At 40.6% G+C, this 15,040-nt stretch overlaps 1 protein-coding gene across 2 annotated transcripts in view; it reads right to left on the bottom strand.

Annotated features, from left to right (window-relative positions):
• LOC143349808 (activator of 90 kDa heat shock protein ATPase homolog 1) overlaps window positions 1–15,040 on the bottom strand; it is a 117,880-nt gene that overhangs the window by 33,756 nt on the left and 69,084 nt on the right. Inside the window, exon 9 of one of the 2 annotated variants that reach the window (XM_076781354.1) lies at window positions 8,435–8,531. In XM_076781354.1, coding sequence (XP_076637469.1) covers window positions 8,447–8,531 — 85 coding nt within the window. In that variant the 3' untranslated portion in view covers window positions 8,435–8,446. Of the gene's footprint in view, window positions 1–8,148; window positions 8,532–15,040 lie in introns of those variants that run through there. The other variant, XM_076781353.1, reaches the window with a different exon arrangement.

Consider the following 15,040-nt stretch of genomic DNA (forward strand, 5'->3'; position numbering starts at 1 on the left):
CTAGATGCAAGGAGTGGGCACAGTCTTGTGTTCATTGCCAAAGATCAAAGATATCTTGACACACACGAGCTCCTTTAGCCGAATTCGACGTTCCAAATGAGCGATTTAAACATCTAAATCTTGACATCGTTGGTCCTTTACCTCCTTGCCAAGGGAACTGTTATCTGCTTACGACACGCGGTGGATTGAAGCCTGTCCTAAACAAGATCAAACCACATAAACCGTAGCTAAAACACCTGTTTCGGAATACCGTTAGTGATAACCACCGACCAAGGTAGGCAATTTGAAAGTAGTCTGTTTCATGAATCAGTCAAGTATTTCGGATTTCAACTGAAGAGGACGACTGCTTATCACCCTTAAACTAACGGGTTAATCGATCGTCAACATCGGACGATTAAATCCGGCTTGAAGGCGCATTTATTGGATAATAGATCATGGATCGATTCTCTTCCTATTGTTCTTTTGGGGATAAGAACAGCTATTAAGGAAGATTTAAAATGCTCTTCTGCTGAATTAGTGTACGGGACTAGTATTCACCTACCCGGGGAAATAGTAGCACCCTCTGCTAAAATACTGCAGAATAAATTCTTGCAAAAACTCCATTCGGTAATTAGATCTTTTAAACCAACACCTACTTCTAGCCACAACAAATCAAATTTTTTCGTTTCAAATAGTCTCCGATTCTTATCTTACGCACTGATACTAAATAGTTCTATTTAAGGCAGTCTATCTCCAAACTATTCTGGCCCTTTTAAAATTGTTAAGAAAGCTAACAAGTATTATGACCTCGAGGTAGATGGTAAAACGAAACGTATCTCAATTGATCGCCTGAAACCTGCTTTTGTGATGTCAAATGATCAAGTTACAGGTGCTACTTCGTCGTCAGCTAGCGCAAATATGAAGACCGAAACAACGCCATTCAGTACTCCTCAAAGAACTGTGTCACCAACCGACGAAGACTCTACACCAATGGTGACTATTAAAGCCGGTCACAGAGTCAAGTTTGCAAGAAAGATGACCAATTTTTATTATTTTTAATTTGTTTTGTATATGTTATTTTCTCTATCGTTGTCACTAGGGGGGGAGTGTGTGACATAACCTAAAAACATTCGGGAGCGCATTCTAGAATGTTTCGGCAGAACATTCTGGAAGGCTGGCGTGCGCAGGACAGAGATGCCAGAAAGGCACGCACAGGCAAGCAGAAACCTGCAAAGGCAAGCAGAGACTTGTAGGGGCATGCAGTAGTAAGTATTAATCGTTATACATTATCAGAAATACCTGCAGTGGTCAATAGCGTTCGGCAGAGGCCAGGGAAGTTCAGCAGAGACAAGCACATGCTGACAGAGATCAGCAAAGACCAACAGAGGTTAGCAGAAGTCAGTAGTAATCTTTATAGGTTGTCAGAAATATAAGCGATGGTCAGCAGAGTCCAGCAGAGGCAAGCAGTAATCAGGAGCAGTTAGTAACAGTCGCTGTATGGTGTCAAAAGTTGTCGGGAGTTCTGTACTTTTGTCAGCACTGGTCATCAGAGGTCATCAGAGGCAAATAGAAACCAGGAGTAATTTGCAGAGTTCAGTAATGAACTCTAGGAAAGGCAAGTAAAAATACCTGGGCAGTCGAGATTCCGAATCGTATGCCGTAGACGGGAGGTCGAATTTCAGTTGTTAAGAGCGAGAAGGCAAATGTGAGTCTTTCTCTCTCGACTCCCACGAGGCGGTCCGAAATTACTTTGGGCAGCTTCGGAATAATCGAGAAAGAGGGCATGTGTCAGTTTGCCTTTGTCGACTTTCCGAAACTCTACGAGCTCACGTACGCGTGATCTGGTATATGGAGTAGGGCACCGGGTGCTGAATCTGGCATCTCTGACGCAGGAAAGCAGCCGGACGCTGAGTCACTCAGTAAACAGTCAAGGGATGGACATAGTATAGCGCCTAGCACTCCCCACCTGTGGCTCGTGCCTTTGTATACACATTATTATAAAATAAATGTTATTGTTGGTTAATCAAATAATTGAGTTATGGTTCTATAAAATAACCAAAATAATAATTAATAACGAACAACATGATTAATACATGAATAAGACTAAATTTAATATTTAGTGTGTAGGCAATTAGAATGCTTCGGACAGGGACAGGGTTTATGATGCGTACGCTAGCTCGATCAGCGAGAGCGCACAATAGCGATGGTCGCATCATAAACCTGGTCGCCGAAGGGAGTGCAGGTAGCCGACGTCCAGGGTGCAAAATTGTCACCTGGTTTGCACGAGGAGGGACGTCGGAGGTGGGTGTTTTCGGGGGAACATGATTGGCGAAAAAAAGAACCGCCTATCCTCCGAAAACCAAATAAGTAACAGGCCGTGACAGGCAGTCGGGGCCATAAGTGATACGTAAGCCAGAAGAGACTCGTATGATTATAACTGTGTAGTATATAGAATATAGACTGTATTATTTATTGAACTGGTATCTCCGTTTCCTTGCCCTGATTCAGCCATCCCTTAAACTTGACCACAAGTGATTGAATATAATGATTACTAATTGATGAACATAATGGTTAATACATGAACAAGCTTGAATATAATATTTAGTGATGTTGCGAGCGGTTTCCACAATCTAGTTATTTATTATCTGGTGTTACGTCCCGATTGGCGGTCTAGGGGGATGAGGAGGTGGGTTGGTGCCCGTGAAGCGCTGACTGTTCTGCTCGACGAGGCGCGCAAAATAAAGAATTCGGAAAATTTTCGGTGTAACTTTAACAATTTAGTTTATTCGGAGTCGACTCGATAAATTAACAAACTTGTCCGTATTTTCGATTTTTGATCTACTCTTTCGAGAATTGATCTGAAGTTTAAATTCTGATTTTTACAATAAGCAAACTTCGATTACTTCTACCAAGGTGACAGTGACCAACGTTGCTCACAGGAGGGTTGATTTGGTCAAGCCAATTCTCAACGTTGTCACCTTGGTAGGGCGGTTCCTAACATTTTGCTCTGCTGTCTAGCATCTAGGTAGGCTACGCAAGAGTGAGCGAAAACGCTGCATTTTTAATAACAATTTGGGGAAAGCCGTCGTCGGTTCTCCAAGACCCCGGTGTTCCGCAGCTGTATATAAGCACGGGTTTACGATACAGCAATCGCTATTGAGGCGGGGAAGAGCTCCAAAGATTCCAAGTCCTAAGTGAAGTTTGGAGTTTCCTTTAATGGCTGCAATGTAGTTTGTTAAATAAAAAAGTTTCGAAATTTTAATCCTCAAAAATAGCAGAGAAGTCACGTCTATATCGTAAACCCACCGATCCTGAACGTGGCCGTTAATAAAGTTTACAACCCTCGGCTTTTCCCGGCTTGATTTGCCCGTGTTGAATTTCATACAATAGTAATATACATTATAATACATTGGGTCGTTTGAATCGCGCACTTTTTTTTTTTGTACTTGGGGAAATCCTCATGGACACCTGCGGGTCCACCCGAAGGGTGGACTGGCGGGTAGTGCCGGACTCTTACCGGCTAAAACCCCACGGTGAACATCCTCAGACGCCTGACGAGGGACCGGGAACTCTAATGAGACATCACAGAGTCCCCCGCCGCGTCGTGCCTCTTCAGGCCCCTCCCGGTGGGAGGCACTCCTCCCACCGCATTCCCACTCAACCGCAGGCGCCTAGTCACCAGCGCCCGCGGCCCTGTGACATGAGACTAAGTCGCCGCGCGCCAGCCAGGTGGTCACGTTGGCCGCATGACTCATCCGCAGACAACTGGCCAACTTGCAGCCTTAGGTAAAATCCGCGGTAAATATCCCATGCTCCAGGCCACTCACACACACATTCACACACGCAAAGCATTCATACCGGTGTTTGGTCCGCGGGAGCTTTCGCTTCGACCGCCGGGATGCCATGCGAGGATGTGGCCACCAGCCTTCTTAGGTTGATGACCTCATCCCCGCATCCCATCCCAGCGGCTGTCCCTATCCGCCACCTGGGGACGCGCCACGTAAGGGTTCACCTCCCCTGCCACCTGGACAACCAAACGGGTGCGTGGCAGCTTAAATCACGCACTAGATGGTGATTAACCCAGTTCCAATCAATTTCCGTCATGACGCTATACGTATTAAACCTACATTCACACGATAGCATAACTCCGGTAACTAACTATACGCAATATAGGGTCAAGGGGCCAGTCCGGGGGAAATGTACGCTACGCGGACGTTACAGTGGAAATACAAGTTTTAAGATCTCCTGATCATATTATGACTATTAAAAAAAAAAAAATTTTTTGATCGTGTCTAAACAGCTGAATGAATTTCAATGAAACTTTACATTTAAGTTTTATGTTCTCATCTTAAGGTCCAGTTAGACTTTGATCATAATTAGTCTATGGATAATAATAATTACACCTCTTGTTGTTTTTTAGTTTTTCAGATATATATGCGTTACTTATAAAAATGTTTTAAATGTTTCACATCAATTTTAGGAAGAATTACATTTTATATAAACAGATCAAATAAACTTTATCTTCTTTAGAAAAGAAAAAATCTTATACATTACATACTTACTTAAATCGTATTGAAAATGAAAACTACAAATATTTTAAAATAATGTCGTGCAAAACGGTCTTACTCGCGAAGGGTTAATTGAGAATTAAATATTTACCAGGTTGCCCAAGACATTGAGGTCAGTGATGGGTTATTAGCAATGTTATTGCGAAATAATTAGGGTATATGTACCAGTGGCATACTTTACATAATATATAATGTCTCGTATAGAGTCCTGGATATACATTTTTGTTCTATTCATGGTCAATATTTTAAGCTTATGCCTACGCCAATATTATCCAATGTGATTCTATCTCTTATTCTGTCTTGATACGTTTCGTTCACGCCCTTCGTCACGCAATGACATTGTATTATAGTTGTAATCGACTAAGTCAATAATGGCACCACGCACTCGTTTGATTGTCCAGGCGGCAGGGAAGGTGAATTCCTCCACGCACCCACTTGGTTGCCCAGGCGGCAGGAAAGTGAACCCCTACGTGACACGTTTCCAGGTGGCGGATAGGGGCAACCGTTGGGGTGGGATGCGGGGATGAAGTCATCAGCTTGAGAAGGCTGGTAACCGCATCCTCGCATGGCATCCCGGAAGTCGGAACACAAGCTCCCGCACCCCAAACACCGGTATGAACGTGTTGAATGTGTGTGAATATGTATGTGAGTGGACTGCGGCATAGGTCGGCGGGCGCTGGTGACCAGGCGTCTGCGGTTGAGTGGGAATGCGATGGGAGGAGTACCGCCCACTGGGAGGGGCCTGGAAAGGCGTGGCAGGGGACTCTGTGATGCCTCGTCAGAGTTCCCGGTCCCCGCCAGACGCCTGAGGATGGTCACCGTGGGGTTTTAGTCGGTAAGAGTCCGGCACTACCCACCAGGCCTCCTTCTGGGCGGGCCCGGGTGTGTCCATGAGGATTTCTTCCTCACGTACAAAAAAAAAAGAAAAAAAAAGGGAATGTCAACTCCTATGTGGCGCGTCCCTATATGGTGTATAGGGGAAGCTGCTGGAACGGAGTTTATTCCGGATATTGTCGCGAATTCATCTTTTAGAAATTGTAAGTTTCACGAACTTGCGGATCCTGGATGCTAGTTCGGCAAGTTAATGTCGGCGCAGCAAGTTTCGTCTAGAGGTATGATGTGAATCAGACACGCGGTTTGCTGTGTGTTATTTTATTTGCACGAATATGTGATGTGCAAAGTTACTTATCTGTTGACTCGATGTTTCGTTCGGTCAACTCGGGTTTTCCGTTCCTTTAAGTTGTCAGATGCGGATACGTGACTTTGTCGAAAAAGTATTTTTTTTACTTGTGCATGACTTTGTCGAATATTCCGCATCTGGCAAATTTCGTCGTAAATCGTTCGAGCGCTTTAATGAAACGAAAGTGCTAAGTCCGTGTTGACCAACGAAGGGCTATATTGTTCCGCGGATGGCATGGTCCTCTACAACGACCATCACCAACTTGTGGAACAATATAGCCATAAAAAAGCTGCAACTCACGTAGGTACAGCCATTCGACGTCTTAATCTGGAGTCCTGTTTTTTCCTCGGCAAAATTAACGGGGCTTTCGATTTGGAAAAGAAACCTCGGTCATCCTCGTCCAGAGTGACCGGGGACTTTTCCTCCACCACCTATCGGGTGTGAGGGACGAGTTTCCTGCCCAACGGGGCAAATCGATCCTCCTTCCCCAAATCGATGAACCAACAAAGTCAACGCGAATCGGTTGACAAACCCCCAAAATCGCGTCTCGAAGGGGGTTCGAACTGAGGAGGAAACGAGCTCCGGAAACTTCGAACATTCCTTGCGTATTACTCGAAGAAACCGTATCTTAAAAAATCGCAAAGTTCAATCGTTCCGTGAATTACTCGTCTTGCGAACACCGAAGTAATCGTTTCTAGAAATCGCAAAAGTTCAACGCTTCGTGAATTAATCGTGTTTCGAACATTGTCTCGTAAATTTCAAGTTTTTAAGGTTCTATCGTATCGTGAATTTATAGCAATCGTTATGGAAACCAGCTTTCAACATTTCAAATCAGACGTCCAAAATTAATTTGACGAACGACGGCCAAGAAACCCGCGAACCGCGACGGTTAGAGGGCCTTACAAACCCTTCAGAATTAAAAGAAAATGCACGCGGCTACCTGGCCGGTACCCAACGCGATGGTACATTTCACTCGAGGAAAAATGTGTGTTTTTCGAGAGTGTTCGCGGTTTACATAGGTTCGATTTCGTTTCTATTGGCTAAAAGTGTCTTGGAGATGTGTATACAATTTTGACTAATTGGTTGTTAGCGGTGGTTGCAATGGGCGGAAATATACGCAGATCATGCGTTATGCTGGAAATAATGAGTTATGAGTTGTGTACCAACAAAATTTCTCACGTAATATTGGCAGTAGTCATGATATGTATCCTGCTCTGCAAATAAACAGACACTTGTAAGAATGGCGGAAATGTAAGTGGTTCGTGTTTTTTCGTAACACCCAAGTCAAATCCAAAAATACTGGAAGAAATCTGTACAAAATACCCTTAAAAAACTAACAAATAACGAATCAACTGACACAAATGCGGATTCAAGACTTTAATATTCAGGCGTTCAGTTTATTTCAACCGTACTCTCTCGAATAAACTCATTACCATAAGTCCTCTCTTATCAAATCGGGGAAACCAGGCGATTCCGTACGGGAATTCTTCAGGCAGCTAGAAAGCTATCCTTATTTTCTTCTCTCGGCGAGCGGTCGATTTATTTTAACGACTTCAGAAAGACGACCACGCGTAACCCTTGTCTTCTCCTGAGCTGCTCGGCGTTCGATAGCTTCGTACTCTCTTATCTTATGAGCGGCCGTGTCTTACCTCGTCCTTTCTCATAGATGCAGTGTGAATGTTCGAAAATTGAATGTCGTTGCTAACTGCAGCTGGCCTTCAATACACGCTTGGATGCTTATTTCCAGTTTCGCGAAACTTTGAGAAGCTTCGATTACTGCCTAGCGGCATGATTATCAATTTGGCGCGATTCCTGTTTCTTTTCGGGCGGAAAAACTTCGAGAACCTACAATTGCTACCGAGCAAAGTATTGATCGGGCGTAATTTTGATTTTCTGTTGGGCAACCAGCTTCGAAAAATTTCGATGGCGTCCCCATGTTTCGTCTCATTATATTATTAAAAATAATAGTACTACAACGTGATTCGCTCGCTAGTGTATTTAAAGACTGTATCGCTGCCTAAACATCACGACAGGACATTTTATACTTACCCGATAACCCGACGGCTACGACACAGGATTTCTGCTGTGATCTATAGGCGGTGGCTTGATCTTTGAGTACACTAGCAAGTGAATCACACTGTACGAATGAAAAATGTGTCTTCCGGTTGCTGAGGAACCGGCAACGATTTGAAAGAGGAGAACTACGACAGATCTCGTATAGTATAGACGTGTGCAAAGCAATATTAATAAAGTTCCTAGTTTGTGTTATAAGTTTGTGTTACGTTATATTTCGTGTTATTATGAGTTTATTGAGAAACGCCTCGCTCCGGCGCTACAATATAATACCGTGTTACAAGTATTCTAATATGAACGATACAAAAATAATCAATGATTTTAAAAGCAGATAATAAAGGATCAGCATTTAAATATCTGACATGTTTTATTTCACATATACAACTATTAATACAAACGATGTTTCATTTAGGTTTAAGCTATAACCCGTCCTTTTACTTACGCGATGCAGTGTACGAAATAGAGCAGGAAGAGTAGGGTAAAAGAATTCATTGTAGCAATTAACATCAGGAGAAAAAACAATTTGTACCAGGCTGATTATTATGCAGTTAATTCGTCAAGGATTTGCGAGACGGCTTACGATAATACACATTTTAATTATTTTTCTACTTATCAATAAGCAAGTGACGTTTACAATATACATAGATTACATAAAATAACCAAATCCAAATGTACGTTTTATAGCATCCCAGTAATACCTTTCCCAATTCTGTTTTGTCGGTTCTTCTTCGCTGCAAAAAACGAAAATATTTAATTATTTTTTACATACGTACTACTGTTTATTTATAATTTCCAAGAACGTATTAATGAATAAATATTTACGAAGTGTACAGAGATTAGTGTGAAAATATAATTTTCCGATTTTTAATTTAACTTTTCTTCTAATATCCTTCTTGTATGAAACTTTATGTAGGGTGTTCTACATCTATACAGGGTGGGGCAGTAACTATTAGCACCTCAGATATCTTGGAAACTATAAGTTTCACAGAAATGTTGGCTAAAGTAATTGCACAGTACGTAGGGCGCTATTGGGTGGCGACAATAGTTTTTTTGCAGGTGGAGGTACTTCGGACATTTCAAGGTCACATCCATTTTTTTAAATGGATCGGTATGTTTTTGCTTCCGTATCACGATAGAGGATCTTAAAACGAGTTCAACGACCTATTACACAAGGTCATTGAAGGTCATAGAAAGTAGAGAAAGGCGATAATACTTACGGTTTTGGTAGTAAATGAAACATGTTTATAGTAGGTGTTCGAAATGATGACCATCACTGTCAATGCACCGTTGGATTCTTTTTACGATTGATTGACTTGCAAGTCTTACAGCGTCAGAACTTATTGATGCACAGGCTGCAATAATTCGCTGTTGCATATCGTGAGATGTAGTTGGTACATCTTTGTACACTTTCTCTTTCAGTGTTCCCCACAGAAAGAAATCTAAAGGTGTTATGTCTGGTGAACGAGCTGGCCACGATATTAGACCGCCGCGTCCAATCCAACGATTTCGAAATTTTTCATCGAGTTCCCTTCGCGCAATCGATGAATAATGTGCTGGGCATCCGTCATGTTGATACCACATGGTTTGTCGTGTAAATAAAGGTAACTCTTTTAACAAAAGACCCAATGTATCCTTAATAAAATTAGCATAGACGTTGCCATTCAAATTTCCATTGATAAAATAAGGTCCAATAATTTGATCACCTATGATACCGCACCATACATTCACAGACCATTGTTTTTAATGTTCAACCTGTCGCAGCCAATGTGGATTTTCCGCTGCCCATAAATGCATGTTATGCAAATTAACATTCCCGTGATTTGTGAATGTTGCTTCATCAGTAAATAAGACGGTATTAAAAAAAAGCTCATTATTTTGAATCTGACGTATAGCCCATCGACAAAACTCAACGCGATTCATGAAGTCGTTCCCATGCAATTCTTGGTGAAGACTAACGTGATACGGATGAAATTTGTGACGGTGCAAAATGCGAAGTACGCTCCTTCTACTAATGCCAGATTTGCGTTCAATTTGTCGCAAACTAATATGAGAATTTCTAGACACACTAGCGAGCACACCGATTTCCATTTCTTCGTTAATTACTCGTTTCTGGCGTTCACTTTTACGAACACTTAAACTACCAGTTTGCCTAAGTTTATCATACACATTTTTAAATGTTTGACGCGAAGGCTGAGACCGATGTGGATATCGTTCAGCATACAAGTTTTTCGTCCTTACGGAATTTTGTTGGCATTCGCCATAAATAAGAAGCATATCAACCTGCTCTTCAAACGGATACATCGTGCCGGATTGACCGATTTATCGATACTAATCTTATGATGTTTATCTTACTCTGCAAACTATTAAAGTGTCCTTCAAGCAGTGTTTATTCTCAGTGAAGTAAACGGTAAGCATTACGCATTCCTCTACTGTTGACAATACGTATATTTCATTTACTACCAAAACCGTAGGTATTATCGCCTTTCTCTACTTTTTATGATCTTCAATGACCTTGTGTAATAGGTCGTTGAACTCGTTTTAAGATCCACTATCGTGATACGGAAGCAAAAACATACCGATCCATTTAAAAAAATGGATGTGACCTTCAAATGTCCGAAGTACCTCCACCTGGAAAAAAACTATTATCGCCACCCAATAGCGCCCTTCGTACTGTGCAATTTACTTTAGCAAACATTTCTGTAAAACTTATAGTTTCCAAGATATCTGAGGTGCTAATAGTTACTGCCCCACCCTGTATATCAAAAATTTAAGCATGAGTTACTCTACTTACCGACGTATTAACAGACTTACATTTTTGTGTTAACTCATGGAAATGCGAACACGTTACGTTGAACGAGATTCAACCTGTCTTATGAAAATCTAGAAGGGCGTATCAGAACTCGTCCGACGAAATTTTCACAGAGAGGGGGTGAATGTTAGTTCCAATACGCAATGTTATACACAAAAATCACCCACACGCGACCAATCACGCACCACAATTGTCCACAAATAATTCTTTCAGGCATGAAGTACTATGAAATTACATAAACACGCACTGTGATTATGTTCATGTCCATATGTACGCGTTCTGCGATTGTTCCGTCCACGAGGTTCAGTTTTACATTTTTCGAGTAAATAAATACAAATCGAACCGTCATTAAATTTTCAAATAGGCTTAAATTTAAAAATATGAAAAGGAATTTGACGATAAATGAAATTTTGACATTTATTTGCGTTGACGTCGAACACTGTAACGAGATTAATAGCTGATTTTGTTAAGAGATGTAACAGCATACCGTTTGGACTTGTTGGTCCTGGTGATTCTACTTTTACCTCTTCTCTTTTCCTTCGTCGCGCCCTTCCCTTAACTTTATTCTCCGGCCACCACGTCGGTGGATGCAAGGGGCTCGAGCACCGAAGGTGGCATCACGACAGAGAAATCAGGGGGGAATGGACATGCATGTCCTTCCCTCCAGAATGAACCTTGACAGGCATGGCGCGGTGAAGGACTCTGTGATGTCCCACTAAAGTTCCCGGTCCCCTACCGCAGTGTCAGAGGACCACAGGGTTTAAACCGGTAGGAGTTCGGCATTACATCGAGGATCCTCCTTTTACAGGGGCCTCAAGGTGCCCATGAAGATTTCCCCGCGTCAAAAAAAAAGGCGAGGATTATGGTAGGGCAAAAATTCGCCAAGTACCAGGTCGGAATTCTGACATCTGCGTACCAGTAGACAGCATAAATCTCAGAATTTCGAACCAAGAGAAGCATTGCCTGAGTGCCCTAAAAAAACTGGCGATCATTGATTGCAGGGGTACATAAAATGTGGCCACTAATCGAATAAACTCTGATTTCACATCAGCAAATAATTTGATTCAAGACTGGAATTTATTATGAGAAAAATAATTGAACTAAATTTTATTTGGTAATTATTGAGATTAGGTTTCTCCTCACCGATTTTGATGAAATTTAAATATGTTGTAGAACTTAACATTTTGAACAACTTTCTCCTATACATATAATCGCCGCTCGGCCTTAGTTTTCGAGATATTTTCGAAAAACTGCTGCTACTACTTCAATGAATTCTACGTATACCTATGCATGCACGGCGGCGTATGCGTCAGCATCGGACCACCGCGCCGCCTATCCACTATTTTACGATTTTTTATTTTGACTCGCGTGTGCCGGCTGCCTCACGGCAGCCGGAAATAAATTATAGCCTAACCTAACCTAATCTAATCTAATATTCCTAATCAATGAATTAGGTTAGATTAGGGTCTAAGATAATATTCTGGTCGCCGTTAGGTGACCAGATATAAACTTAGATTCAAAAACACTAAAATTAGTTAAATTTGATTTTTAAGCCCACCCGTTATAATGTGTATATGTATCGGTATCCGTCGATGTGCTGCTGCCTGCAAAACGTAAGAGGTAACACGGGTGAACACGACAGACAGAATTCAATGCATTAGTTCCGATAGTTTTTCGAAAATATCTTGAAAACTAAGGCCGAGCGGCGGTTATATGTATAGGAAAAAGTTGTTCAAAATGCTGACTTCTACAGCATATTTAAATTTCATCAAAATCGGTGAGGAGGAACCTAATCTCAATAATTACTTTTTATTTTATTATTTAATTCAGTTATGTATTTGAAAATAGCAAATTAATAGTTTCGTGTTTAGTTAAAACATGTCATGCGCTGCATATTGAACATCTTTGGCATAAGGATCTTGAGCCCGATCGACATTTGTTTCACTGAACCACGTACTATACTGTCCGATGTAAAAGCAAATAGATGCGAAGATTTTGTTTATCGTAAGATTACAGTTCTCGCGGGTTGGACAATTGCGGTGCGCGTACACATAGACACTTGCGAATAACATAATCGCAGTGCGTGTATATTTAATTGCATAGTGGTTCGTGCCTGAAATGATTATTTGTAGACATTTGTGGACACTGTGGGCAATCGTGGTGCGTGAATGCTCGCGTGTGGATGATTTTTCTGTATAACATTGTGTATTGGAAATGTCATTCAACGTAACGCGTTTGCGTCTTCATAAGTCGGCACAAAAATATAAAGTTCTCAATACGTCGGTAAGTAGAGTTTCTTATGTTAACACATTGAGCGCCGGCCCCGCGAAAACGCAGGATTCCGAGTCTATCGCTTGAGCGCCGGCCTCGCAAAAACGCGGGTTTTTGAGTCTATCGCTTAAGTGCTGTCCCCACGATAATGAGGAACAGTATTGTTTCTTTTAAATTACGCAATGTTTAATGCATTTAAATTATATATTGAGTTCAATGGTAACATTATAAAATATACAAAAATTTTACATGCTATTGGTGCCGGCGCTCAATGTGTTAAGCGAGAATCACTAGGGGACAGAGCTATCGCGATCTACTGCGTGTACACAGCTGCGCGTAGATTGCCGTTTTACAGGCGAATATTTAAATGTTAATAACTTTTTAACGAAGCCTCAATCAACAAATTAGTATCCTTGATTTTCGTCTTATTTTGGCTTCTAGAATCTCCCATTAAAATTTTTCTCAGGGGTGGCTGAACATCCTGTATATCAACGATAGCTTACAATTAGCGGTTTCAAACCTTTAGGGAAGGACCTTCTCCTCCTTAGAATAAAGAAAATTTTGTGTCTGAGATAAGTGGTAAATTTAAAACGATACAAGAAAAATATACACAGAATAGTTATACACAATTGTGTATTTATAAAAAGAGATGTTTATATTATCAACGATTTTCCCCTTTTCTATGGGGAATTCTCCTTCCAATCAAGTTCAAACTCAGTATCTCGTCTTGAGGTGTATAAGAGAGTAAAAATAAAATTACGTTTTCGTCCAACTTTTCCTATTCTATTGTACGAAAACTTTACAAAAAATCGAAGGCATTTCTGCTAAAGAAGTTAATTTTATGAAAGAGTATGCCGAATAAGGGGATCAAAGGTGCCTCCAAACTAAATTGAACGTGTGATGGTATCATTCGATAGCTTATTAAAGGAAAATACTTTGTGCCAATTTTTAATACGAGATCTGAACGGTGGGGGTAGTAAAAGAGCAATAAAGAAAATCATGTTTTTGCGCCATTTCTCTTAAATTCTCGTTCCTATTCAATACAAAAATGTAAATAAATTCAGAGACATTTCGGATACTGGGACACATATTTTGGAATTTCTTTTAGATTTGTAGATTGAATAACCAGATTATAAATAATAAAAAACCGCAAAAAATGTTAAAAAGTGCCAATTACGTATTAAAGCAGTTGCAGAACTACTGTTATACTTTTACAGTGAACAAGTATTGTTGTTTTTATTATGCTCAATTTTTTTTAGAGTTTTCATTTTGGTGCGCCATAATTAAAAATATCCGACTGTGGAAGTCTTTTGACCATAGATTCGAGTCTCACTTTTGGACTTAACTACTTTTTCTTTTTCAAGTGCTAACTATATAATACTATATAACAATGATCTATATTTAGTCTTAGTGTCTTTGCTTTTTTTGTTACGACCTTTTTGTCAATTATGATTAGTGTTTAATACCTCCTACGCCGAAATTAATGTAAAAAGTTAATTTTCAAATCTCTTGCCTTTGACAATTATGGATGAATTGCAGCAGAAAATTGTATATTGGTTCACTATTATTTCTACAAGCAGTCCACTCACTCTCTATCCTTGAGAAATATGGATGTTTGCTATGGCTTCAGTATCTAACGTAAAAATATAACGTTCATTCTACGTCAAATCTATTAACCCACTCTCTGCCAATAATTCTTTTCTGTAATAAATGGATTTTTAAGTATCAATTTGTTTATTCATTGCTTATTTTTGAACGTAGCATCATTTCTTGATGGAAACTATGGACACAAATTATTAATTATCCTGCTTGCTCTATGAAAGAGATGAAGGTTGGTGGTCTGAGGACACAGTAACGTTTTACAGTCTTCATCTTTTTTTTTTAAACAGCGGTCTATAGACAATCATACTATTAATAATGGCTGAGTTCATCTCATTTCTCTGTAGAGCATCCAGACACATATCTGCGGCAATTTTTAACTAACGTTCAGTTTCGAGCATCATCTTGTATTGAAAAGACGTGTGGAGAATAGTTTCACTAAATTCTGTTATTAACCCTCTATGGGCCGAATTTGTTTCTCGAATATAAACTTACGAGCCACTTACTTTGATATTTGGTGCTGCCAACCGTTATCAATATTGTTATTAGTAGACTGCGGAT

Source organism: Colletes latitarsis, chromosome 14, assembly GCF_051014445.1.
Source record: "Colletes latitarsis isolate SP2378_abdomen chromosome 14, iyColLati1, whole genome shotgun sequence".
NCBI classification, from domain to species: domain Eukaryota; kingdom Metazoa; phylum Arthropoda; class Insecta; order Hymenoptera; family Colletidae; genus Colletes; species Colletes latitarsis.